The sequence below is a fragment of the Microcaecilia unicolor genome, chromosome 2 (genome assembly GCF_901765095.1).
Source record: "Microcaecilia unicolor chromosome 2, aMicUni1.1, whole genome shotgun sequence".
NCBI lineage: Eukaryota > Metazoa > Chordata > Amphibia > Gymnophiona > Siphonopidae > Microcaecilia > Microcaecilia unicolor.
Genome location: NC_044032.1, coordinates 535,956,226 through 535,983,056, shown reverse-complemented (window position 1 = coordinate 535,983,056; position 26,831 = coordinate 535,956,226). Strand labels below are relative to the sequence as shown.

General features: G+C 43.7%; 1 protein-coding gene across 1 annotated transcript in view; it reads right to left on the bottom strand.

Annotated features, from left to right (window-relative positions):
- TBC1D1 (TBC1 domain family member 1) overlaps positions 1–25,903 on the bottom strand; it is a 447,417-nt gene extending 421,514 nt beyond the window's left edge. The window contains 5 exon segments of the mRNA XM_030191287.1: positions 14,592–14,716; positions 14,719–14,856; positions 14,859–14,882; positions 14,885–15,059; positions 25,830–25,903. Of these exon segments, the coding sequence (XP_030047147.1) occupies positions 14,592–14,716; positions 14,719–14,856; positions 14,859–14,882; positions 14,885–15,008 (411 nt within the window). The 5' untranslated portion in view covers positions 15,009–15,059; positions 25,830–25,903.
- Positions 25,904–26,831: the final 928 nt, after the last annotated feature.

Here is a 26,831-nt window from a genome sequence, read left to right as displayed (position 1 = left end):
AACTTTCAGGACCAGACCACTGATTGGGATAGCAGAAAGGGAAATTCAAAACACTCCAGGAACGTATGACGTTAAAATGTACAGAGACCTAAGAACGTAAACAAAGACCTGAGCTTTTAATTCACTGCTACACAAAATTCTCCTGCCTATCGTCATTTGTTTTCCTTTTTTAAATTGGATGGCTTGGAGTGAGCTTTGACATCAACTCCAGCAGCTGGGAAGCAAGTCCAGTGCAGGGCAGATTTCTACAGTCTGTGACCAAGAATAGCAGGGACAGATCAAGAACAAGTGTGTGTATTTAATATCACATTCATATCATATGCTATCAGTTTATCTCAGAAATGAGGGGGAAGACATCTTAAGGTTGATAGTGAGTAAAATATTTTTCAGTTGGCATCATTGTTGGATTGCCTGCTTCAATCAAGTATTGGCGATGAATATGACTGTGCTGCAAACCAAAATTATAAAACCAAATTATCGAGGGCCTCTTTTAGCAAACCGTGCTAGTAATTCCCGCATGGCTATGCTGACGAACTTTGTGCTGCATTATCGCGCTGGGAATAGCGTGGTTTTAGTAAAAGGGACCTCGACTGCCTTATTTGGTGATGCCAGTATTTGATTAAGAAGGAGTGGTTCTGTTCGCCTTGTTGAGCAGACCGGATGCACAGTGCGGGTCTTTATCTGCCATCTTTTACTATGTTATTATTGAGCTTATTTTCGAAAGAGATCACCGGCCATCTTCCGACACAAATCGGGCGATCTCCTGATCCCAGCCAAATCGGTATAATTGAAAGTTGATTTTGGCCGGACCCAAACTGCTTTTTCATCGCGGCGCCGGCCAACCTTGAAGGGAGGGTATAGAAGGCGGGGGGCGGGGTGGGGGCGTGGTTTCGAGATGGCCGGCTTCATCCCATAATGGAAAAAAGATGGCCGGCTCGGAGGAGCATTTCGCCGGCTGCACTTGGTCCATTTATTTTTAGGACCAAGTGGCAAAAAAAGTGCCCCAATTGACCAGATGACCATCAGAGGGAATCGGGATCACCTCCCCTTACTCCCCAGTGGTCACCAACCCCTCCCACCCAAAAAAATTAAAAAAAAAAAGGTTTGCCAGCCTGTATGCCAGCCTCAAATGTCACACCCAGCTCCTTGACAGCAGTATGCAGGTCCCTGGAGCAGTTTTTTGTGGGTGCAGTGCACTTCAGGCAGGTGGACCCAGGCCCATCCCCCCCACCTGTTACACTTGTGGAGGTTAATGTTGAGCCCTAAAAAAAAAAACCAAACCCACTGTACCCACATGTAGGTGCCCCCCTTCACCCCTTAGGGCTATGGTAATGGTGTAAAGTTGTGGGGAGTGGGTTTGGGGGGGATTTGGGGGGCTCAGTACCCAAGGTAAGGGAGCTATGCACCTGGGACCAATTTTTTTTTTAATTTTTAGAAGTGCCCCCTAGGGTGCCCGGTTGGTGTCCTGGCATGTCAGGGGGTCCAGTGCACTACAATGCTGGCTCCTCCCACGACCAAATGAGTTGGATTTCGCCGGGTTTGAGATGGCCGGGCCCAGTTTCCATTATGGCTGAAAAACGAAGCCGGCCATCTCCTCTCAACCCGGCGATCGATTTAGCCAGCCCCAACCGCATTTGAAAATATGGTTGCTCCGCCCCCTTGCGGAGCCGGCCCCCGAAGATAGCCGGCCATCTATTTGGCCGGCGCCGTTCGATTAGCCCCTCCATGTTACCTTCTGATCACTAACACATCAAATCCTCTACATCTTTCCCTGTCTCCTTCATAGCAGGGGTGTAGCCAGACCTCATGGTGAGAGAGGGCCAGAGCCCGAGGTTAGGGGCATATTTTGAGTGCTGCCCCCTCACCGCCTCACCTCTCCTCACCTCGTCCCCCACCACCTCACCTCGCCCTCTCACAAACAAATACCTTTGCTGGCGGGGGTCGGGGTCCCCAACCCCCGCCAGCCGAAGCCTCCTTCAGCACGGTCTCCAGCATAGCCGTGTTCGCTGCCTGCTGCTGCTCTTCTTCTTGCTCCTCCTGTGCATGCTGATGCTCAGCATCAGCGTGCACAAAAGGAGCAAGAAGAAAAGAAGAGCAGGGGGCTCCCCGTAGCTACACCCCTGCTTCATAGTATCATTATTTTATTATTCACTTGTATTTTCTGGCAATCTTGTCTTTAGCTCATTCCATTTTCCATATATGGGCATCTCTAGCGTTTAGCGCGTGCTAATCATTAGCGTGTGCTAAAAATGCTACCGTGGCTTAGTAAAAGACCCCCATTGTTAGTCTAATGAAAAAGTGTTGCCTTATAATGTTTTGTTTTGTTTTGGGAATCTTTATTTCAGTATATTCAAATGGACCAATGTGGGAACCACACAGTTTTGTTTCAGATATGAGTAATCAGCTACTTGCACTTCCCAACCACTGAGTGGCACATGCACACTGTGATATAACACAAATGACTCTCAAAGTCAATGACGAACGCAGAAAGGACTGAAGTCACTGTAATAATACATGCAATTAGAAAAAAGAAATTCAACTTGCAATTTCACTGTAACCTAACTGCTTATCACCCACTAATTATCCAGCAACTGCCATAAACCCATGTAATAAAGTACTCTAGAATATAAGTTAAGAGCCTATTCAGTAAAAAGCACAACATTTAGAACATGAGTTACTTAAAACTTGTTTCAAAGTCACAGAATGTCAGAAACGCCTTTGTAATTGAGGCTGGCAAATAGGTATCAGGTTTGTTTCTTTTTTTTTTTTAATCTAATAGTGCTTGTAGTGGGCATCGTTGTCCTTACTTACCATGTTCTCACCATTCTGTGATATTTATCTTTGTGAAAACTGAAAAACAGCCTAACACAATCCAACAAGTTGTGTAGAATAAATCTAAGAAAATTACAATGTGAAAAGATGGGAAATGCCCTCAGAAACCAAGGCTCCCGCCCAGGGGCGTATCTGGACTCCGGCGGTAGGGGGGGCCAGAGCCAGAGGGAGGGGGCACATTTTAGCCCCCCCCCCACCGCCCCCCTGCCCGCCATTGCCGGACACCCCCCTCCCTTCCCGCTGCCAACCCTCCCTCCCCGCCGTCGCTTACTTTTGCTGGCGGGGGACCCCAACCCCCGCCAGCCGAGATCCGCTTCCTCCTCCGAGTCCTACCTTTAAAAATATTTCTTCAGCTGGCGGGGGACTCCAACCCCCGCCAGCCGACCCAAGATCTTCTTTAACTTTCTTCTATCTTCGTCCTCCGTGTGGCCGACGTGTTGCTGCTGTTGTGCAAAGCTGAAATCCAGTTTCGGAGTCTGACTGACGTGGTAACGTGCTGCGACGTCAGACTCCGAAACTGGATTTCAGCTTTGCACAACAGCAGCAACACGTCGGCCACGCGGAGGACAAAGATAGAAGAAAGTTAAGGAAGATCTCGGGTCGGCTGGCGGGGGTTGGAGTCCCCCGCCAGCTGAAGAAATATTTTTAAAGGTAGGACTCGGAGGAGGAGCGGATCTCGGCTGGCGGGGTTGGGGTCCCCCGCCAGCAAAAGTAAGCGACGGAGGGGAGGGTTGACGGCGGTAGGGGGGCCAGGACGAAATCTGCGGGGGCCCAGGCCCCTGTGGCCCCACGCAGATACGCCCCTGCTCCCGCCAAGGTCTGATCAACAAGACACTATTATCTAGAAAAGATTTTGTGTCCGTGATCTGATTTCTTTCATGGGGCATATATTCCCTATTTTTCTCATTTGAACTGCCAATAATTAATATTGTCCTCAGAATAACTGAGTCACAAACGATTCAAAAACATTACAAGCAACAGCATAGTCTTTTAAACTTAGCTCAATAAATGCTGGCTTGACTACCCCACAGCACAACTGCTGATTTTCAACGGGGCCCGATTCGTTTCACCCACAGCAGGGCTTCATCAGGAACCGTTTAACAGAATCATAATATCAAGGGTATTAATTTCTAATAGCTTGACTCCTCTTTGTCTCTAAGGTGCATTAGTGTTTTTAACGTGCCTGTAAATTTAAGGCATGTTAAACGCTAACAAGCCTATACTTTTCTATGGGCATGTTAGCGTTTAATGTGTGTACACCATTTACACGCCTTAAAAATGCTAACACGCCCTTAGCGCCACTTAGTAAACCTAACCCTAAATGATGCTGTGTTATTGGATCTTTACCTTGCATGGTTATAATTAATTTTCAATTGTTTTTTTTTATAGCTAAGTGACCTCAATTCTTCTCTTCAATAGATGCTGTACCATTGGATTTTATAGCCTATTTGTTTATTATTATCATCAGTGGCTGATACGTTTTATTTGTGGGAACTTTAGTTACTTTTTCCTTCAGATCTGGCTTCTTATTAATTTAATTGTATAATTTATTTACTGTTTCTTATTAATACATATTTTCAGTTTATTATATATGTTCATTTTAGATTTCATTTTTGGGTTTTAAGCATATATCTTACTTTTACAATAAGATATGCATATGTGACAGTTCTTTTATTAATTTATTACCTGCACAGTCTTTTTGTTTTTAAGGACTTTGTTTACTAAGGCGCTAGCATTTTTAGCATGCATTAAAATTAGTTCACACTAAATGCTAGATGCACCCATAGGAATATATGCGTGTCTTTAGCATTTAACGCTCACAAAAATATTAGCGCACCCTTAGCACAGCTTAGAAAACAGGGCCCGTAATCTTTTAATTTTACTATTTTGCTAATTATTTAAACAATTACTTGTCTACATGATTTTATATCTATATATCTCTCTATATATTTTACCTATGTACATAATGCTACAATATGTAAGTTTGTCTTGTCTCTTGTTTGTGCAGCGCTGCGTACACTTTGTAGTGCTATAGAAATGCTAAATAGTAGTAGTAGTAATAGTAGTAGTAGTCTTGCAGAGATAAATTGTTTGACTCCTGAAGCAGGCATGGTTGACGTCGAAACACAGGACTAGGTCAAGTCTGTTTTGAATAAACCTACTTTTTTGGAATACATTTAGTCTACCCTCTACTTCTTTTTGTTCACAGTTTTGTATCTACATGCCTAATGATCGAATCACCAACTACAATGGCTGTCCTAACCTTTCCCTCCTGGGCAGGAGCCACCTGCAGCTGAACTCTCCTCGTTGCCTGTCAACCTTCCCCTCCCCCCCTAGTCCTCCAGACATGTGGCGGTAGTCAGCAGAAGCAACTCTGAACACAGGCTGCTTGTGAGCAGATCCTGCAAGGGCCTTCCCTGTACCATGTCCCACCTCTCTGATGCAATTTCCTATGGATGCCATGTGGCACAGAGAAGGTCCTGGCAGGACTGGCTCGCAGACGTTCTGTGTTGAGAGCTGCCTCTGGCGATGACCGTCACTTGTCTGGAGGATCAATGGTGGTGGTGTGCTGGAGGGGTGCCAGACACACAGAGGGGGAGGACAGAGGCTGGAGGGGGTAGGGAAGCAGAAGGAAGAGAGTGAGAGAAAGAGAGCGAGAGAGAGTGAGCTGTAACTCAGATTTTTAAAAAAGGTTCTAGGGGTGATCCGGGAAATTATAGACCGGTGAGCCTGACGTTGGTGCCAGGCAAATGGTAGAGACTATTATAAAGAACAAAATTACAGAGCATATTCAAAGCATGGATTAATGAGACAAAGCCAACATGGATTTAGTGAAGGGAAATCTTGCCTCACCAATCTATTACATTTCTTTGAAGGGGTGAACAAATATGTGGATTAAGGTGAGCCGGTTGATATTGTGTATCTGGATTTCAAAAGGCATTTGACAAAGTACCTCATGAAAGACTCCAGAAGAAATTAGAGAGTCATGGGATACGAGGTAGTGTTCTATTGTGGATTAACAAACTGTCCCAGGTCAGGGAAGGAGAGACGTCATGAAGACTGGCGGCGATCAGATGATCTTCTTCTTTCCATGCAGCGCCTTCAGACAGAGGTGAGAGGCGCTGCGCGGGCCGGTAATGCGGAAGGGGGGCCCGGTGGAGGGGGGGGGAGCAGCGGCGACGACCTCAGGGGGGGTGGCAGGGGTGGGGCATGGGGGCGGAGGATGGTGGGAGGCGGAGCTGTGGGACAGTACAGAGAAAGGAAGAGAGGAAGGGAGGGGGGCCGGGGCTGGTACAGCTTTGGATTTTTCGTGTAGGGGAGCAGCGGGGAGCAGCAGGGACCTCGGGTGTGGGGGGAGCAAGGCCGTCCATACAGGACGTTCCTGACGAGCGCCTTTGCCCCCTCCTGATCTATTTCGATTTTTGTTTTTTGTTTTGATTAGTGCAGGGGGAAGCGGGGAGCCACGTGTTTGTGTTGTGTTTTTTTTTTTTTGTTTTTTGACGTTTGTGGCATGCGCAGAGCAGCCAGCATAACGTTTGGCTGCTCTGCGCATGCTTTAGGGGCCGATTACCGACGGGGATTACGAATCTTTGATACATTGTACTGTTCAATACCGTACCGAACATGTGCGACTTGTTTTTTTTGGTGCATTCTTCGTTTTTTCAAATTCGTTAAGGACTTTAACGTTTTAGATTGTTTAACGTTTGGTTGATGCATCATGGGGGGTGGCGGGGGTGGGGCACGGGGGCGGAGGATGGTGGGAGGCGGAGCTGTGGGACAGTACAGAGGAAGGGAGGGGGGCCGGGGCTGCTACAGCTTTGATTTTTGTTTTTTTATTTAATGCAGGGGGGGAAGCGGGGAGCAGCGGCGACCTCGGGCAGGGCGGGGAGGGCAAGGCCATCCATAAAGGATGCTCCTGACGAGCGCCTTTGCCCCCTCCCAAACTTTTTTTTTTCACTTTTATATTTATGCAGGGGGAGTGGGGAGCAGCAGCGACCTCAAGCGTCAATAAAGGACGCCACTGACGTGTGTTTTCGCCCCCTCGCTTTTTTTTTGTTCTTTACATTAAGTTTTAGTCGGACAGCCCTAACGACAGGTACAGACCTGTCATTAGCTTTCCGGCAGTTTTCCAGCATTAGGGCAGGCGGAAAACTTTGATGCATCTCGTTTCAATAGGGCTTCTACACAATTTGCTCATCTGCATTCCGTTTTCGTTTTCTGCTACTGTCGTTGGAAAATAGCCTTTAATGCATGCCACGGTTCAAAGGTTCTTCGTTAAAGGGTCGTTAAAGGCTCGTTAAAGTTTAGTGCATCTGGGCCTGAATGTCTTCCTTTACAAAACCATTTTAGCCCTCAGGGGTCCAATGCTGTCTTACATTATTTACTCTACCAGTAGGGAACAGGTAGACTCCTCCTGTTGTAAATGGCACTTATATCAGGCTCTTCAGGGCCAGATGCACTAAACTTAATGAGCCCTTAATGAGCCCTTAACGAGCAAGTAGTAAAACCCTGGCATGCACTAAATACTTTTTTCCGACGGACGACGGTAGCAGCTAACGAAAACGGAATGCAGATGAGCAAATTGTGTAGAAACCATATTGTAATGAGATGCACTAACCTTTTCCGATTGCCTTAATGCTGGAAACCAGTGGAAAATCTAATGAGAGGTCTGTACCTCTCGTTGGGGCTGCACGGGATTAGAAAACTTCATAAAATGTAAAAAAAAAAAAAATCGGGGGGGGGGGGGGGGGGGGTGAGCATGGACGGCCATTATGGGAGTGCTCCACCCGAAAACAGCCCAAAATCAAACAGGCTCCAATGCTGCAGGCTCTTTTTAGGACCCTGGAATATAAAAACGTCTTTGTTGGCCGTGCTTTACTCAGCTGAGAGACCCGGAAGTCTCTGAAACAATCACAGCGCGTTAAACGCGCTGTGATTGGCTCAGAGACTTCCGGGTCTCTCAGCTGAGTGAAGCACGGCCAACAAGACGTTTTTATTATTGCGGGGGGGGGGGGGGGGGTGCCCAAATATACCTGTGAACGTTCTTCACCCCCCCTGAGGTCACCCGCCACTCCCCCTTCCCCCCTGCATTGAAATGACAGCTTCCCGCCCCTCCCCCTGCATTGAAATAACAGCTTCCAGCAGCCCCGGCCTCTGCCATCCTTCGCGCCCCATGGCCCCGCCCCTGTCACTCCCCCTGAGGTTGCCACCGCTGCTCCCCCCTCCACCCGCCCCCTCCATCTGCCACTGGGCTCTCACAGCACCTCTCACCTCCGTGTCAGGCGCTGCAGCAAGCAACAGCTGATCATCGCTTTGCTTCGGACTTCCCTCCTTTCCTCCTTGGCCCACCCTCGTCTGACGTAAGTAACTTACGTATGTAACTTACGTCAGAAGAGGTGGGCAAAGGAGGAAAGTAGGGAAGTCTGAAGCGAAGTGATGATCAGCTGTTGCTTGCTGCAGCGCCTGACACAGAGGTGAGAGGCACTGTGAGGGCCCAATGGCAGACGGAGGGGGGCGGGTGAAGGAGGGGGAGTGGCCACGGGGCGGGGCCACGGGGCACGGAGGATGGCGGAGGCCGGGGCTGCTCTGGGCATGCTCCACCAGCCGACTGTTTACCGTCGGGAATAGAGAATGCAAGTGAGCTACAACGAGCAGCTCATTTGCATTCCTATTCCTTGACGCATGCCCTTCCCTTACCGATTCACTAAGGGAATCGGTAAGGGAAGGGCTCTAACGTTTTTTAGTGCATCTGGCAGTCAGTGATCTGAAATCACATGGAAAGTAAAGCTGGACTTTTTGTCTTTATGAATTGAATACAGACAGTACTACTTTTTGGATGGGAATGTGACACTCTTTACACATTATTAGGATGGTTTGTGGACAATGTGGTAAGTGAAGATACTGGAAAAAGCCACAGTTTTTGCTACATAATGTCAAAAATAATCCCCGCAGTACCTAAAAAATATCATCATGAGACTAACCATGACAAATGCTTTAGCATTCATGGAGTCCTGCTCATTCCTTTTATAGCTGAATAATGTAAACCTAGCAAGCTCAAAGCGTTCTGTACCACGCAATGGCATTCACCTGATTTGGCAGAGAGATAGGTGTTGATTACTTGACACTGGTACACTGCTCACATCACTTTTGCACAACATAAATGGGATCTGCTACCAGGGGATGGGATTAGTAGTTAAGCAAATCGATGCATTAAAAATGTATAAATAAAAGCACACCTGTCAAAAAAACAATTAGCACAGTGTTCACCAAATGGCAGAAATGCTAGATCCTGGACAGAAACTGTCTTTTCCTGAAGCCTGACTATATCATGCATTTCCCTGTAAAGCTACTTAAGACAGAACAGACTGCATTCAGAAGAATTACATTCTTTCATACTACTGAAATAAATACTGTCAGCACTGAATGCACCCATTTCATGCAAACTTATTGGGAGGAGGAATGCCTTAGGGGTCCTTTACTATGCTGCAGTAAAAGGGGGCCTGCGCTAGCATCAGCACATGTTTTTGATGTGCGCTGAGGCCCCCTTTTACCGCAGCAGGTAAAGGCTGTCTTTTTTCTGAAAAAGGGATGGCCATGCAGTAAGTGAGCCACTTACCATGTGGCCATTTCTGGGGAGCACTTACCACACCCATTGAGGTAATCAGGTAAGTGCCTGATTACCGCTGGGTAAGCACCAGTGCTACAAAAATAGAAATATTTTTATAGTGCCGGAAATGGTGCACAATGGAGGGTGGGAACGATGGTTCGCCAACACCTTTAGTAAGACGCCCCCCCCCCCCCCCCCCCCCCCCTAGTGTTTAGAGCAATTGACTATAAATAATGATGGATCTAGAAGTATTGAATATTTTATTTATTTATTTGTAGCAATTGGTATCCCACATTTTCCCACCTATTTGCAGGCTCAATGTGGCTTACTTTTCCCATAATGGTGGATCATCAATTCCGGAAGAGAAAACATATTTAGGTGAAATATTACAGAGAGGATTAGGTATACAGTTATAGAAAGTGCATTTTCATAATCAGAAAATAAAGTGTTGGATTAACTTCAGTATCTAGGTCATAAATTTAGGACGTAATTTATGCTCCTGAATGTATGTAGGAACATAGAGTACACTCGTAATTTAGAGCATAACCTTGTAGAGTAAGGCCCTTATGGTAAAAAAAATGTACCATCAGAGTAAACCCAGTACTGCTCAGCCCAGATCTTTGGGACATACCAAGTCAGTCTGATTTCAGAATAGCCTCAGTGAATATACATGAAATAATTTTCACACACTACCTCTTTTTGTAAAAACCCCTCTCATGCATAATCATTGTGGATATCCTGAAATTTGATCAGCTAGGCATTTTCCCAAGGGCTGGGTTGAGAACTGCTGGGTAAACTAATGGAATCACTGTTAAAACAGAAGATAATGCAAATTGGATCTGGTGTTGCTCTCACCTTCTCTATGTCATCCTGCTTGTCTCTAGTCTTTGGTTCGAGACTCACTTTCTTAATGTTAGTCTTGAGAAAACTGGGGTGCTGTTCCATTTTGCATCTCACTCTCTGGTATTATGTCAGTCTTCTACAAAATTATCTACAATGTATAATTTTTTAAATTACTTTAATCACTGAGGAGTCCTTTTACTAAGTTGCACTGAAAAATGGCCTGCGCTAGTGTAGGGCACGTGTAGTGGACGCTCACAGATCCATTTTTTCAGTGTGCCTGCTAAAAGACGGGTTTTTTTTTGGCCGAATATGGATGTGCGCAAAATAAAATTGGTGCGCGTCCCATTTTGGGTCTGAGACCTCACCGCCACCATTGACTTAGTGGTAAGGTCTCACATGTTAACCAGGAAGTAATCATCAGCACGACGCACAGGAGCCAACTTTTCAAAATTATTGGGGGTGCTAAGCCTATGGAAAACAACCCTTCCCTGGACACATACAAGCAATTTTCTCAATATTGGGGGTGCTCAAGAACCCACAGTACACACAGAGTCAGCTCCTATACGTGTACATTGGCCAATTACCGCCCAGTTAGTGCAGTGCGTTGTAAAATAAAAATATTTTCCAGCAGGCATATCGGACGCATGTAAAAATGGAATTACCGCCCGCGTCATGCAGTAGCATAAATTTAATTTTAAAAAAGTGGCAAGTAAATAAATATATAAATAGATGGTCTGAGTCATGTTATGTACTATTCTATTTCCATGCAAAGCATTCATTTTTTGATAAAGGTACTATATAAATAAATTAGTGGTACTACTACTAATACTACTAATGTAATGGCTGATGTGTCCAGCCCATGGAGGTCAGTGTTTTCGACAGCACTGACTGTTATAGTTTTAGCCCTGAATATCAGTGCCAGTTCCTGGGTCTCAGCATTGACTATCCAGGAGTTTGCTAATTGATATGGCTGATATTCATTGCACATCCGGACAGCTAACTGGACATAGTTAGGATTGCATTATATAAAGATAAATGGTCATGGATGTGATATACCGCCTTTCTGTGTGTACAGCCAAAGCGGTTTTATATATATTATATACAGGTACTTTCTGTCTCTAGTGGGCTCACAATCTAAGTTTTTGTACCTGAGCCAATGGAGTGTTAAGTGACTTGCCCAGGGTCACAAGGAGCTGCAGTGGGAATCAAACCCAGTTCCCTAGGGTCTTAGCCCACTGCACTAACCATTAGGAGGGGGGATTCTATTATATGGTGCCTAAAAAGTCCGGGTGGAAAAACATTTCCACCTAAGCGTATTCAATAAGCAATGCATAGAATTAGGTACGTATATAGAATACACTTATTGATACCCTAGCACCTAAATCGATGCCACCTCCATTTACATTGACAAAAACACGCCCCTTTATGCCTGCACATATTAAATTTACGCGATCCGCATTACAGAATATACTTACTGCCCTGATTACTAAGCTGTGCTAGAGACACATTAGCGTTTTTAGTGCATGCTAACCATGTAGATGCCCCATAATATTCCTATGGGCATCAACACGGTTAGCACACGCTAATTATTAGCATGCACCAAAAATGCTAGCGCACCTTTGTAAACAGAGCTCTTAGTGATTTGAGCAAGTCAATTCTAATTATTGTCAATTAGTGCTCATTATTTCTTGTTAAGTTACATGTGTTGTTGTAGAATACGCTTTGATTTTGGTTCGAACACTGGTGCGCTATATAGAATCCGTGGGTATATGCATTCAAACATGCTCGGTTAGCTATGTGGGCTCTGACATTGAATATCTATGGTTCTCGGATAATTTCCTGGTCTGCCTTGACTGTACCTTCAGATCGCCCCAGCCTAACCAGATAACACCATAGTGGTTGGTGCTAAATTTAGAGGCACTATCTGGTTAGCTCCCACTGAATATTAATGGTTGGGCCAGGTCAGCATGATTTAACTAGTCAGGAGCCTCTCCTGCTCAGTTAAATCATTTTGAAAATTGCATCCATATTAACTTTTTTATCTTCTCTGGGGGTCCTTTTATGAAGCTGCGGCAAAAGGGGGCCTATGTTAAAGTTGGCACGTGTTTTTGATGCATGCCGAGGCCCCCTTTACCGCAGTGGGTAAAAGGCAGGTCTTTGTTTTTTCAAGAAATGGCCTTGCGGGCAAGTGAAGCACTTGCCACACGGCCATTTTGGGGGGAGGAGCTCTTACCGCCACCCATTGAGGTGGCGGTAAGGGCTCCCACGCTAACCTGGAGGTAACCAATTACCGCCGGGTACACACCAGCTCTACAAAAATTGAAATATTTTTGCACTGCTGGAAATGGCGCATGCTGGGGGAGGGAACTACTGCCGGGCTGCTGCGGTAGCCCGGCAGTACTTCCCTTTTAGCGATCGGTAAGCCTGCGTTGGGCTTACCGCCGCTTTGTAAAAGGTCCCCTTTATTTTTAGTACTGCTTTATGTTTCTAGATCAATTGGAAGAAGTAGTGCCAAGTGCCTTCATTTACAGTTAACTGAAGATTTTCTAACATTTTTTTGTTCACTCTCCATTTTCAGATGTAACCTAGCCACTACAGCAACACTTACTACTGGTCTCTCAGAAACCTAAAGTAAGTGTGTTTTTAAGCCAATCAGTGGGCAGGGGTGGAAAATTCTGAGTGCCAGGTCACCCGACACCTGAAAAAACTGGCACTTGGTGTTAACCTGGTCCAACAGGTGGAACCACTACCAGTCAGCTCAGAAGATAGACTACAAGAAGGTGGAGTGACAAAAGAAAAAAAATATATATAATAAATTGCAACCTCCCCCCCAAAAAAAACCCCCTAAAATAGCAGAAACAATAAAGCAAGCCAGCAAAGAATAAATAAAAACAAAGATTTAAAAACAAATTTGACAAATAGACAAAACAAACACATGGTGAATCAAAATGTGATAATATATTATTTCATTAAATGTAACTGTCAACAGATTCCAAAGCATGGATTTTACAGTTTAAGCATAGGATGCCATTGTCCCATAGCAACAGGTATACAATGAAGGAGGGTATATTAAGGGGCCCATTTTCGAAACAGAAAAACTTCCAAAAAGCAGCACAAAGCAGCAGATGGACATTTTTTTTTGTCCAAACTGCTATTTTTGAATCACATTTTTAAGACATTTTTCTATGCAGTTTGGCTGTAGTTGCTCCAAATCACAAGGGGGATGTTGGGGTGTGTTGGAGGCAGGTCGTTTTTCTGCCATAATGGAACAAAGCAAAAATGTCCAGAGCTAAAAGTTAGATGTTTTTGTCTAGACCTGTTTCAATTATGACTAAGTCACAAAAAGGTGCCCTAAATGACCAGATAACTACTGAAGGAATTAAGGCATGATCCCCTCTTACTCCTCCAGTGGTCACTGACCCTCTCCCACCCCTCAAAGATGAGAAAGAAACAGTACATATCAGCCTCTATGACAACGTCAGATGTTATGGCCAGGCCTATAGAGCACCAAGCAGGTCCCTGGAGTAGCCTAGTGGTTGATGCAGTGCACTGTAAAGAAGGGAATAAAGGCTCATATCCCACTCTGTTACACTTGTGGTGGAAAGTTTGAGCCCTCTAAAACCCACCAAAAAACTACTGTACCCACATATAGGTGACATCTGCAGCCATAAGGGCTACTGTAGTGGTGTACAGCTGGGTACAGTAGCAAGATTCTATGCTACCAATCCCATGATAAGCAGTGGCTTTCCTATGGTTATCTCAATAGCAGACTATGGACTTTCCTCCAGGAACTTATCCAAACCTTTTTTTAAATCCAGATACACTAAACGTTGTTACCACAATCCTCTGGGAATGAGTTCCAGAGCTTAACTGTTCATTGACTTTCCTCCTATTTGCTTTAAAAGTATTTCCATGTATTTCATCGAGTGTCCTCTGGTCTTTGTACTTTCTGAAAGAATGAAAAATCGATTCACTTTTATCCATTCTACACCACTCAGGATTTTGTAGACCTCAATCATATCTCCCCTCATCTGTCTCTTTTCCAAGCTGAACAGCCCTAACCTCTTTAGCCTTTCCTCATATGAGTGGAGTTCCATCCCCTTTATCATTTTGGTCACCCTTCTTTGAACCTTTTCTAATTCCACTATGTGCATATTTGCCAATTAAGGGTGCTAATTCTGTGCATAAGTGCTAGTATTCTCTAAACATTGGCACATAATTGGCACTTTAATTTATGCACACCTCATAGAATTGCCCTTCACATGTCTAGTTATAGGAGGCAACAGCTCACAAAGCATGCAGTGCTTACCTTAGTCTGATCCGCAGCTCTGAAGACATAGCAGACACTTTGCTGCTTTCCTCCTCCTTCTTCTCGGATCAGGCAGGCAAAGTAGCTGGGATCCTGGCTGTTGTGAATCAGTTTCTGAACAGACGTGGTTTGTACTCAAAAATGCTGGAATATATTAAAGGATCCCACTGCTGGCTTTTGCCTGTATCTGGTTCACACCGCAGGCTTGCTCTTGAAACATGCAGAACGATCTGGCTAGAATGAGTCTTCTCCTTGGAGCTCCGGTACTGAGTCTTCGGATTTCTGCCACATCCATGGCAACATAGGCATAGTGGTTAAAGAATGCACCAGTAATGAACCCACCAACTGCAATCTAAACTCCACAGGAGCTTCTCTGGAAGCTGGTGGTTTTGGAACATTAAATGATAAGACATCCATCTCTTATCAATCAGTGAATATAGCAGAAAACTTCGCAGACAGTGCAGGTTCCTGGAATAAAAAAAGACATTGAATTAAATATGTCATGTACAGCTGGATTTGCCCAATTTGGAGTTGTGCACCAGATATCAAAACCAGGGCTGCACGTGTGCCATTTTGTAATCAGGGTTTAATTAACTACTCAACATTCCTCTGTTTTCTCTCTTCTCAGAATCCCTTTTTCTATATGTATCTCCTACCAATTACATACACATCAGGGAAAGAGAAGAAATGCTAATGAGCAGACTCTAAGTGCTGATGTCACCGAGAGTAATGGCTAGAGGTTGCGAATGCCTGTCCATATTCTAAATTAAATAGGATTTTTCCCTGATTGCAGACAAATACTGTAAGACACAAGAACTGAGCTGAAGGCACTGCAACTTCTCATACATACATACAGCAACACTTCAAACTTACTCTTCCAAGCTCTCAAAGTGTTAATCTAGAAACAGTTAATTAAGAAAATATTATTTATTATTATGGCATTTATATCCCGCATTAGCCCGAGTAGAACTCAGGTTCAGTGTGGCTTACATAACAATTAGAAAAGCTTGAACATGTTCAAAATACATTAACAGAAATTAAAATACATCATATTTATTTATTTATTTATTTTAGAGTTTGCTCATACCTTTTTCAGTAGCAGATCAAGGTGAGATTGCAGTCAGGTACACTAGGTATTTACAATGTTAGACCAGTAAAACTTGAGTTAGGAAGAGATGTAGTTAAATACTAAAGGCTTCTTTTACAAAGCTGTGCTACCGATTCTTGGTGCAGCAAACAAGAGAAAGCCCATTCAATTCCTATGGGCTTCCTTTCATTTTTTTTTTTTTTTTTTAGTTTTTTGAGGAGATCCCCTTTAAGTCCTGTGTAAATAGAGTTGCAGTAATCAAATGTTGTCAGGAGTAGGGATTGAACTGGTATACGGAAGACTGATTTTGCGAAGAATGGTCTTAGTCTCCTCAATTTTCATAATGAAGACACTTGAGACCACGTTGGAATTTGGTTATCTAGAGTGAGGAATTGGTCAATTGTGACTCCAAAGATTTTCATAGTTGAATCAAGGGGATGTGTGATGTTATCAATGGTAATGATTTAAGATTTATAGCATGATGGGGATTTGTAGCTATTAAGAATTTAGTTTTATCGTGTTGTTTTAATTTGAAATTGGATGCCCAAGATACCATTAGAGAGATACCTAATCTGATGATATGAGTAATTTCATTTATTTCTTTAGTAAATGGAATATAGATGGTAACATCACTTGTATAAATGAATGTTGGGAGACCATTTTTCTCCAGTAAATTACCTAATGGAATCAGCATGATGTTAAATAGGATGAGGGACAATAGAGAGCCTTAGGCCACTCCACAAACAGGGGACCTTGCTGATGAAATTGTACCTGATTGTTTCTCTTGGTATGATCTAGACCTTAGGAACCTGAGAACCATTATAACACAGCTCCAGAGGTTCCATAATGGTCAAGGATGTTTAGAAGAATATTATGATCAACAGTGTCAAAGGCACTGGAGATATCCAATTGGAGTATTAATATTTTATTACCAAAGCTTAGTTCTCGTCTAAATTTAGCTAGGAGGGTGGTGAGAACAGTTTCAGTACTGTGAGAAGGTCTAAAACTGGATTGTGAGCTATGTAAACTGGAGTGAAGTTGGAGACAGTCCATTAGTTGGTGCGTGACTAACCCCTCCATTACCTTTACCGCTAATGGGATTGAAGCCACTGGCTGGTTTGGGTATTCTTCAGTATGGAAGTCAAAATAATATTGCCATTTTGAGGGGAGAATAGGCCTTGAGATAGCATTAAAGTTATGTTTGAGTGCAAATAGCTTATGAGTAAATTAGGGGTTGATTTCAGAAGGTAACTAGGCAGTTATCAAGTAGGCATTGTGATTTAGTGTATTGTGAAGAGTGCATTTGACTTGATCAGTTGTAAGTGGGTAAAGGCCGACCAGATTTTGTCTGCTTGAGAGCATAGTGATGAAGGATCATATAGATTAAAAACTGATCTATTGATGTTAGGGAGTTATTTAGTTCTTGTCTGATATTAGTTATTTTCTACTTGAAATATGATGCCAATTGATCAGCTGTTAGAGTGGGTTCATTTGTAGTAGTTACAGGTTGAGTATTCAATAGCTTATTCACTAATGTGTAAAGTTTTCATGGATTAACTATTTTTTTGCCTATAAGTTTTGAATAGTAAGTGGGTTTTGCTTTGATAATCAAGCTCTGGTATGATTTTAGTCCATTGGATTTGGGTTACAAAGGGCCCTATCCCAGATGGAACCTTGTTGTTGAATAGCCCCCTGAAGACAAGGACATCAGAGAATCCCTGCTACCCTTGACAGTTGACTAACAGTGTCCTGAAAGTTGAAACCAAGGGAAGAGCAGAGGGTTGGTGGGACCCAGGCAATAATTTTATCCCCAGGGAAGTGTGCAGAAAGGCCCACTGACTACAGGCGGGTTCTGGGGGACTAGAGAACTCAAAGTGAAGCTGAGTGGAAAAGGCATCAGTCTCCAGAGGAGGTCTCTTGTGTGGGGGATAGTGGGAGCGGTCGAGTTCCAGAGGCAAGTCAGCAGAGTGCTACGAGGTCTCCTGTGTGTCCTTTTTACAATATAAATTCAGTAACTTCAGCCTCGGCCACGTTCCAGCTATTGGGAGGAAGATATAGTAATAGGAGGCAGATAGATTTGGATAGGGAATCTTCTTTTATAGAGCAGGCTATAATTTCTAGGTTAGGGGATTGCAATTCAGTAATAGCTTTTACCTGGAAGAATGATTTATAAATAATAGCTAAGCCACCTCCTCTCTTTTTGGCTCTGAGGAAATGAAGAATGGGCTATCCATGTGGACATATATCTAGGATTGCTGGATCATTTTTTGCGTGTAGCTAAGTTTCGGAGCTAAGGACTAGACGGAATTGAGCTTCAGTTATTCAATCTTTGATGATTTGGTTTTGTTGACAAACGAGCAAGCATTAGTATAACCTATGGGTAGGGGCAGTTAGGAATGCTTATTAGTAATTGACAATGGGACTTCAGTGAGTTATGCATTTGTTGTATGAGGTTTTTGAAAGTTTTTTGTTATGATTCTTAGTGGGAAGTGTGATGTTTGGAGTATTATGAACCATGTATTGAGATTCTAAAGTAAACTGATTATTTTGGTATCTGGTAGATGACCCATATGGATAGTGCCTAGGGGTGTATATCACTGGGATATTATAGATGAATTAAAAAGCATTGGTGAAATGACTTGTGTGTCTTGATAGAAAGAGCAGGTAAAGTAACCAGTATAACAAGATTTTTAGCAAATTCATTATACAGTACTGAGAAAAGTGATTTTATTATTTATTTGGTCTGGCCATAATGTTCTACTGAATAGGACCACTCAAGACATAGACAACAGCTTCTCTCAGACTTTATGACTTTTTATGGCTCTTTGCAACTCATCTCCAATTTCCTGGGTATACTCTCTTGAATACTTGCTAGAGTCATCAATAGATCATTCATATCAGAGACTACATTGGGCAGTCTTCCTCTTTAGTTTTTGGGAGATGAGCCCTGCCTATCTATATACTGTAGATGCTACCACAATTTCACAAAACATCCAACCAAGAATGTAAAAGTAATTTACAAAACATTTTGCAATAATAAAGCACATTTTGGTTTATGATGATGAGTTTCTATTCCTCGGGGTCATGTGTCCAAACAGGTTAATATTTTTGTATAACATGACAGGTTACTCAATGATCTCAATGAGCTATTAAAACTGGTTCTCTTCCTCCTGGTATGGGCAAAATTGTTCTCACTCCACTACTGAAGGGATCTGGGCTAGACGTAACATCGCTCTTGCAAACTACCATCCAATGGAAAGCATACCCCTTTTTACTAAAGCATTAGAAACCTACATTAGTAAAACAACTCTCTTTATATCTGGAAAAATTTCTATTTTACAGTGGTCACAATTTGGCTTCATATTGTCATATAGTATAAACATTACTGCTAGTTCTAACTACATATATCAAAACAATACTTATGCAAAGGCAACCAAGTAATTCTTCTCCAATTTGATATATCGGCAGTGCTCGATGTGGCTGTCCTCACATTGGTACTTGAGTGCCTGGATCAGATAGGAATAACAGGGACTGTGCTCAAATGGTTCAGTGAATTCATTTCAAATCAAAGCTATTCTGTCAAGCAAAACAACCAACTTTCCAACTACTAGTCTACTAACTGTGGGGTCCTGCAGGGATCTCCCCTCTCACCGATCCTGTTCAACCTTTTAATGTCATCTCTTGCCTCAATGCACCTGGGGCTTAATGACTACTATTATCCTATGTGGATGAAATCCTGCTTCTCTTACAGTAACAGCATCAAACAAAGATCCAACTCAGTCTGTAGCGAATGGTATGACTGCTGTTAGCACCTGGGCCCTGACCAATAAACTGAAACTGAATGCACAAAAAAACAAGGTCCTGAGGTTCTGAAATCAGGGAGTTGAGGTCCCATTATCATATCTTTGTTCAATGGTCAAAGCTTTACAGTCGAATCTGACACTAGAGTAATAGGGGTCTTGCTTGATTCTTCACTCACCTTCTCTTCCCATATGAATCAACTATGGAAGAAAACACTATTCAAAATGAGACTGCTATGTCTAGTTAGACCATTCTTTGACCAAAAGGCATTCACAACTACTAGCCCAAATGTTAGTCCTACATCATTTGGATTACTGTAACATTCTATTTCTTGGTATTTTGTCAATATCAGAAAAAAAATGCAAATCATACAGAAAACAGCTGCAAGACTAATATACGGATTGAACAGATACACTAGTGTTTCACTCATTTAAACAAAATGCACTGGCTTCCCATAGCAGAACAACTCAGGTTCAAAGCTGCTTGTTTACTTTTTCAAATCTTACAGGGCTTCACCTCTGAACTGCTGAATAAGACCACTTCGCTATATCTAGTCCAGTCTAACAGACTGAAACAACAACTAATGCTAGCATCACCATTTCAAAAGACAGTTCGAAATCAGAAGATTGTCAGCTCTCTATTCCATGTACTTGGAGTCAAAATATGGAACTCTCAACCTATTCCCATCAGAACAGAAACAGCTACCTCAGCTTCAGGAAGAGGCTAAAAACCTTTCTCTTCCCAAAAACTGCTTCATAATAATCATGACTTCTACTTCCTAATATCATCCATTATCCTTTCCTTTAATGCTTTTAGTCTCATGCATTACCAGGGGCGTAACCAGACTTTGGCGGGAGGGGGTCCAGAGACCGAGGTGAGGGGGCACATTTTAGCCCACCCCTGGTGCCCTCCGACTCCCCCGCCACTTTTACCCCCCTGCTGCCGCCACTGCCACCACCACTTTAGACCCCCCCTTCCCACTGGCCGCCAACCCTCCCCCTTTTTTGCACAGCAGATGCTGGTCTAGAAGGAGTCCTCCCCGTTTTTCACTGTCACCTTGCTGTATTCCAGACCCAGGGAGAGAAGGATTACTCCTATATTAACCTTTTTAAACAACCGTCTGGGACAAAAACAGAAAGTGTTAGTGTGAAGTATGAGAAACATTAGAGACCATTGGTGTAATGCACAGGGGCGTAGCTACATGGGGCCACAGGGTATGGGCTCCCCATATTTGGCCCTGCCCCCCCCCCCGCCGCTGACCCTTTCGACCCCCCTTCTCGCCGCCAACCCTCCCACCACCGCCGTCATCAGGTACCTGTGCTGGTGGGGGTCCCCAACCCCCACCAGCCAAAGTCCTCTTCAGCACCGGTCTCTGGGCTGACGTGTTGCTGCAGCTGTTCTGGAAGGATTCTTTTCTGAGTTAGTCATCCTGACAAATGTGCAGGACCTCAGGACGACTCACTCAGAACAGAATCCTTCCAGATCAGCTGCAGCAACACGCCGGCTCTGAAGAGGACTTTGGCTGGCGGGGGTTTGGGGACCCCCAACAGCACAGGTACCTGACGGCGGCGGTGGGGTAGGGTTGGTAGCAAGAAGGGGGGGGTCGAAAGGGTCAGTGGCGGGGGGGGGGGGGCAGGGCCAAATCTGGGGAGCCCATGCCCCCGTGGCCCCATGTAGCTACGCCCCTGTGCATTACACCAATGGTCTCTAATGTTTCTCATACTTCACACTAACACTATCTGCTTTTGTCCCAGACGGTTGTTAAAAAGGTTAATATAGGAGTAATCCTTCTCTCCCTGGATCTGGAATACAGCAAGGTGACAGTGAAAAACGGGGAGGACTCCTTCTAGACCAGCATCTGCTGTGCAAAAAAAAAAAAAAAAAGCCTGCGAATTATGCTATCACTGCCTTATAATAGCCATGGCCTAGAAACAGGTTTCTATTAGTGTTCAGTATTCTTGAGACTGCTAATCCCAAATAGGCTTGATTCATTTTTCAGTATACCCTGTGACTTTTGGGAACACGACTGGCAGGGCTAAACCTGCATTGGTTCCTGTGGCTTAAAGTGAAGCCTGAAGCAGAACTAAAGAAAGTGCAATGTGGTGTAACTTGGAAATGAGTCACCATACTAAGCTTACAGCGAATCAGCTTTCCTCCCCTGCTTTCAGTTTCTTTCTTTGTTGAGATGACTTGCAGTTGTCCATTACAACAGAAAATATCTTATTACACCATTGAGATGAAAGAAATACAAATGCAATAGGTAAATGGGTTAAAGATTTCTACCCCTATTCTGTGCCTATGAGAAAAGATCTTTGATGAATTGGACCCTAAATCAGTGGTTTTCAAGGGGTTCCATAACCGTTCCTGCAATGTTATAAGCACAACTGGGGTTCTGTAGAATTTTCACAATAATCTCACACACAAAAAAAAAGAAAAGTTTGGGAGACAGAAGGATGACAGAAGAAACAAGCCAGCAGACAAAAGTGGGAAGTGGAGAAGGCTTGAGAAAGATCAGGGACACAGGATATTCATTAATAAAAAAACACTTTACTGCTGAGTCTACATGCATCAGCAATAAAGTGGTTTTTTTTTAATTAATGAATATCCCATGCAGTGGGATGCACTGGGCAGGGCTGGACGCTGCTATGTTTGAGGTGGCGCTGATAGAAGAGGAGGGAGGCCACAAGATGGAGAAGAAGGTCGCTAGACCAAAAGGTGTGTGTGGGTGGGGGGGGGGGGGTTGATTCGTAGCCCACTGGGCCACCAGGGCCCAACCAGATCTCCAACCTCCCATGAACTTGTGTTGGGGGAGAGGTCTGGGGGACTGGAGGTCCACCGGACCTCCAGCCCCAGTGTTGCTGGGGGGGGGGGGGGGGTCGGGTAGGGGTTTCTGTTCCTGTAGGGGGGGGGGCTGCTGCATTGGGAGGAATAGGAGGGCCTGCTAGCATGCAAATGCATGCTGGACAGGGCTCACCATTCCTCCCCAATGGTCTGAAAACCCTAACTGCAGCTCCGAGCTGTCGTAGGATTTGCCATGGACAGCGCACCAATGTTTGGCAAGCTGCTCACTCATCATTGGGGAAGGAATACATTTAGCATGCATTTACATGCTACTTGTGCTAAGAGCCCTGTTTTGCATGCATTTGCATGCTAGCTGCGTTCAGAGCCCGCGAGCGTGTTGTTTCACATGCTCAGGGCTTTGATCATGGGGCGGTAGCAAGCACAAGTGCTAGTATGGCGCTAACAGCCTCTAGCGCCTGCGTTTGCTTCTGATCATTGGCCCATCAGTGTTTTCCTTTAACATTTGCAGAATTACTTCTGAAAATATGAGATGCATGAAAAGCAACTGTAAATGTGTGGTAAAATAAGACTTAGGAAAAATGACAAGGCTGATATAATATATAAAGTCAAACCAAATATGTATATTTCTAGTTAAAACATACATGCCCAGAGTTCTGCTTCAGTTTAATCACTAGCAGCAGCATTTCAACAAACCAGAGCAGACTGAGACAGGTCGATGCATTTCCTGTTTAGATCACTATTTTATTACAGCGCCAAGTAACCCTGTTTTGGTTTTTAACTCAACCAAGTGCTTTATTTTCTCATTTAAGAAGCTGCCCTGCCTCAGACTCCCTGCTGACAGCTGTAATGAAGAATGCGAAATATACTTTGGCCACAGGCCTGGAATATCCACTTTCACATTACTCTCCTGGAGATGGGGCACACTTCCTTCTTGTGCTTACTTCTGCTTTCGAGTGCCCGCTTAAATTGCTTTGAACATTGGGAAGTCCGTTTATAGAATAGTGTTGTAATTGCCAATTATTGGTGCCAATCACACATGTAAATGTTACTATTCTATAGACTAGGTGCACTATTAGTGCCCAAATTTAGACACCATCTTATGGAATCGCCTTTTTACTGCTAATAGTATTTGTGCTATTCTCATTCTGCCATCTTTTGTTTCTAGTGGTGCAACAGAGTATAGACTCTACTGATTTCATGTGACGCAATGGGGCTGATATTCAGACCACGGGAGTTAGCTGGGCTGCCTCCCGCTGTTGGCGCTGAGCCCAGACATTCAATGCCAGGCCGTTTCTGGTGACCAGCATTGAATATCCAGTTTATTTTGGGCTGGTTTCAACTTTAAACAGCCAAGTCAATATTCTGCGCTTGCTGGTTAAGTTGAAACTGGCCAAAGATAGGCCTGCTATTTGGGCATCCCAATTTGGCCGCCAATAATAAGCTGAGTATGCATGATATAGCCATTTTGACACTGTGGATCATAATATCATGCTAGCACGACTGACAGAAACAGGCATCAATGGAACAGTATTTGCTTGGTTCAGATCCTATCTATCAGACAGGCAACAATCCATAATGTTTTGCAGCAACTTATCACCACCATGGGCACTGACCTGTGGGGTACCACAAGGATCAATACTGTCACCTATTCTGTTCAATATCTACCTCAAGCCACTAGCTGAGCTGATTCGGTCAATGGACACTCAGTTCTACATCTACGCGGATGATATGTAGCTACTCATACCCATTGAACCTGACTTACCTACAGCCTTGAATAAACTGATTACCTGTCTACCATCAATTGCAGAATAGGCTAAACACAACAAACTTTGCCTGAACCCAAGTAAAACTGAGCTTCTCTGGGTCCCTAACACAAGTGGATACATACCTGACATCAAAATCTCTTTTGGGAAGCACGAACTCTCCCTCAAATCACAAGTCAGGAACCTTGGAATACAGTTAGATTCAACACTTATTCTGATTCCCCAAATCCAAGCAACCTTCAAGAGCTGCTTCTACTATATGCGACAGCTATGCTGCCTCTCTCCTTATATCAATAAGGTAAATCTTATCCCAGTTGGCATGCCATGATAACATCAAGACTGGATTACTGTAATGCACTCTACAACGGTCTGACTACAAAGGGCCTGCACCAGCTCCAATTGATTTAGAATGCTGCAGCAAGACTAATAGAAGGTTGCAAGCGACATGACCATGGAGGATTAGCTGAGTGGAGGAGTAGCCTACTGATCAGTGCAGTGGACTTTGATCCTGGGGAACTGGGCTCGATTCCCACTGCAGCGCCTTGTGACCTTGGGTAAGTCATTTAATCCTCCATTGCCCCAGGTACCAAAACTTAGATTGTGAGTCCTCTAGGGACAGAAAAAGTACCTGTATATAATGTGTACAGCGCTACATACATCTAGTAGCACTATAGAAATGATTAGTAGTAGTATGGATGGGTAGATTGGATAGGCCACATGGTTTTATTTCCTGTCATTTTCTATGTTCAATGTGGCCTAAAACACTAATACAGCTCCTACTGGGGGTTCAGACTGTAAAACAAGACAAACTAGACAGATTTACATGCTAGCAGAATACCTGACCTCGGTCAGACATTCAAAGCACAGACAAACTCTCGTCAAACAAGAATAAATAGCCACAGACTAGAAATGGAAACATATTGCACACAAATTGTGAACTAGAAACCCAATGAAGCAAGATTCTGCATACAATGCAATATTGAGGAAATAGAAACAGAACTACATTTCCTGTTGGGCGGTTCAAAAGCTGGTTCTTTTAAATGGCAAAAGCTTGTCCATTTCACAGTATTGCAAGTTCACAAGACACTATGAAATTATGCACTTTACTAGAAGAAAAGCCAAACTCACAGGCAGATATGAAAATTGGCAGGTATATATTATGAGAATCCATATTTTGTTAAATTGCTTTATTACAGAAAATTGTGACCAGATGAATCGCATAAAATTGAATAATAGACAAGTCCTGAGTGGATCCCCAAAACACAGGCAGGGACTTATTTGCTAAAGGGTACATAAGACTGTATAATTGTATTTCTACAAGGGACTATATATTCTTAATCAAAGTATGCTTTGATTTCAGCACCACTGTACTGCACACAATGAAGTGATCAGTGTGATTAAGAACTGCTAACAGAAAGACTTGTACATTATTAGTTAACAAAACCCAGAGACCTAGGGCAAAGATATTATCTAATATATGTTTACAGTCACAAACTTCCGGGACCTCGCTTATACTTTCTGCAGAACTGCAAAGGAAGTATGAGAACGAACACTGCAGCTACAAAGCTGACATCTACAGTACAGCACACAAAAAAAATCCCCAAAACAAAACACAATATAGGAAAATATACTTAACTCCAGTACAAAATGTCTGATAAAAGGACAGCAAGCTGCTTGCATCAAGGAGTCAAGCCCACTAGGACATCCAGCCCATACACACACACACACACACACACACATGCACAACTCTCCTGAGATCCTCCAGCTCCCATATCACATACCAACCTGTGGCTGCACAGTGTGTGTGGACCTTCACCTGCAACAGGCAGCACAGAGTGGAAGCAGCTGGGGCTCCTTCCAGCGCCTTAGGGTGCACAGGCAGCTGCACAGATCTTTGCATGTCAGCCAGAGGGCAGGCAAAGAACAGGCAACAGGAAGGGGACATTACCAGTAACCCTTGTGACTTTTTTTTTTTTTTTTGCAAGAGACCTAAGAAAGGTCTTTGCCTGTCACATGTGAGCGACAGCTGCAGTGCATGTCCTACTCATTTCCTCCAGCTCGGAAGGGCAGCGAGCTTCATGTTTTGAATTCCATTGTATGGTACTGAGAGTACAGACACCCACCAGGCACTTTTATTCCATAGGGCATAGGAAGGGGGTTTAGAGTATTATGATGTTTATGGAAATGCTTAATCATAAGACTGTTACCAAGAGCAACACAGACAAGTCTGTCTCTGGGCAGACACAGACAACTGAATATCCAAATATAGGGGTAATTTTATAAAGTCTCTTCACGTGTAAAATGCCTCCCACAGTACAAGTGAGAACAGTAACAAATAGGTTGCGCATACTTGTATGCAACTGGGGTGGAGACATGTTCAGGCCTTCAGGGGACATGTTGAAGCATAGGCAGCGCTATGATTTTAAGCATGTACTTTAGGTGTTTACATTTACATCAGCTCCTGAGCCAGTGTAAATGTACAGGGTTCATTATAGCCATAGGCAGTTTTATAAAAAGACAGAGGCCTATGTATCTTTATAAAATCAGCTTAAAATAGTTCTCCCAATCTAGGCAACCTGTTATAAAATTACTCTCAGAGAGAGCAGAGCTCAACATTTCCCAAAGTGTTTGTAAGAGGAATAGGAAGTTATCCTCAAGATGCCAAAGAGACCACAGATTAATTAGGCCAAAGCCCAAGTGACAATAAAGTTTGAGGTTAACTGAAAGATCAGCATACCACATGTTACCTCATAAAGAGAAGTACACGCTGCTTGTTACATCATAAAG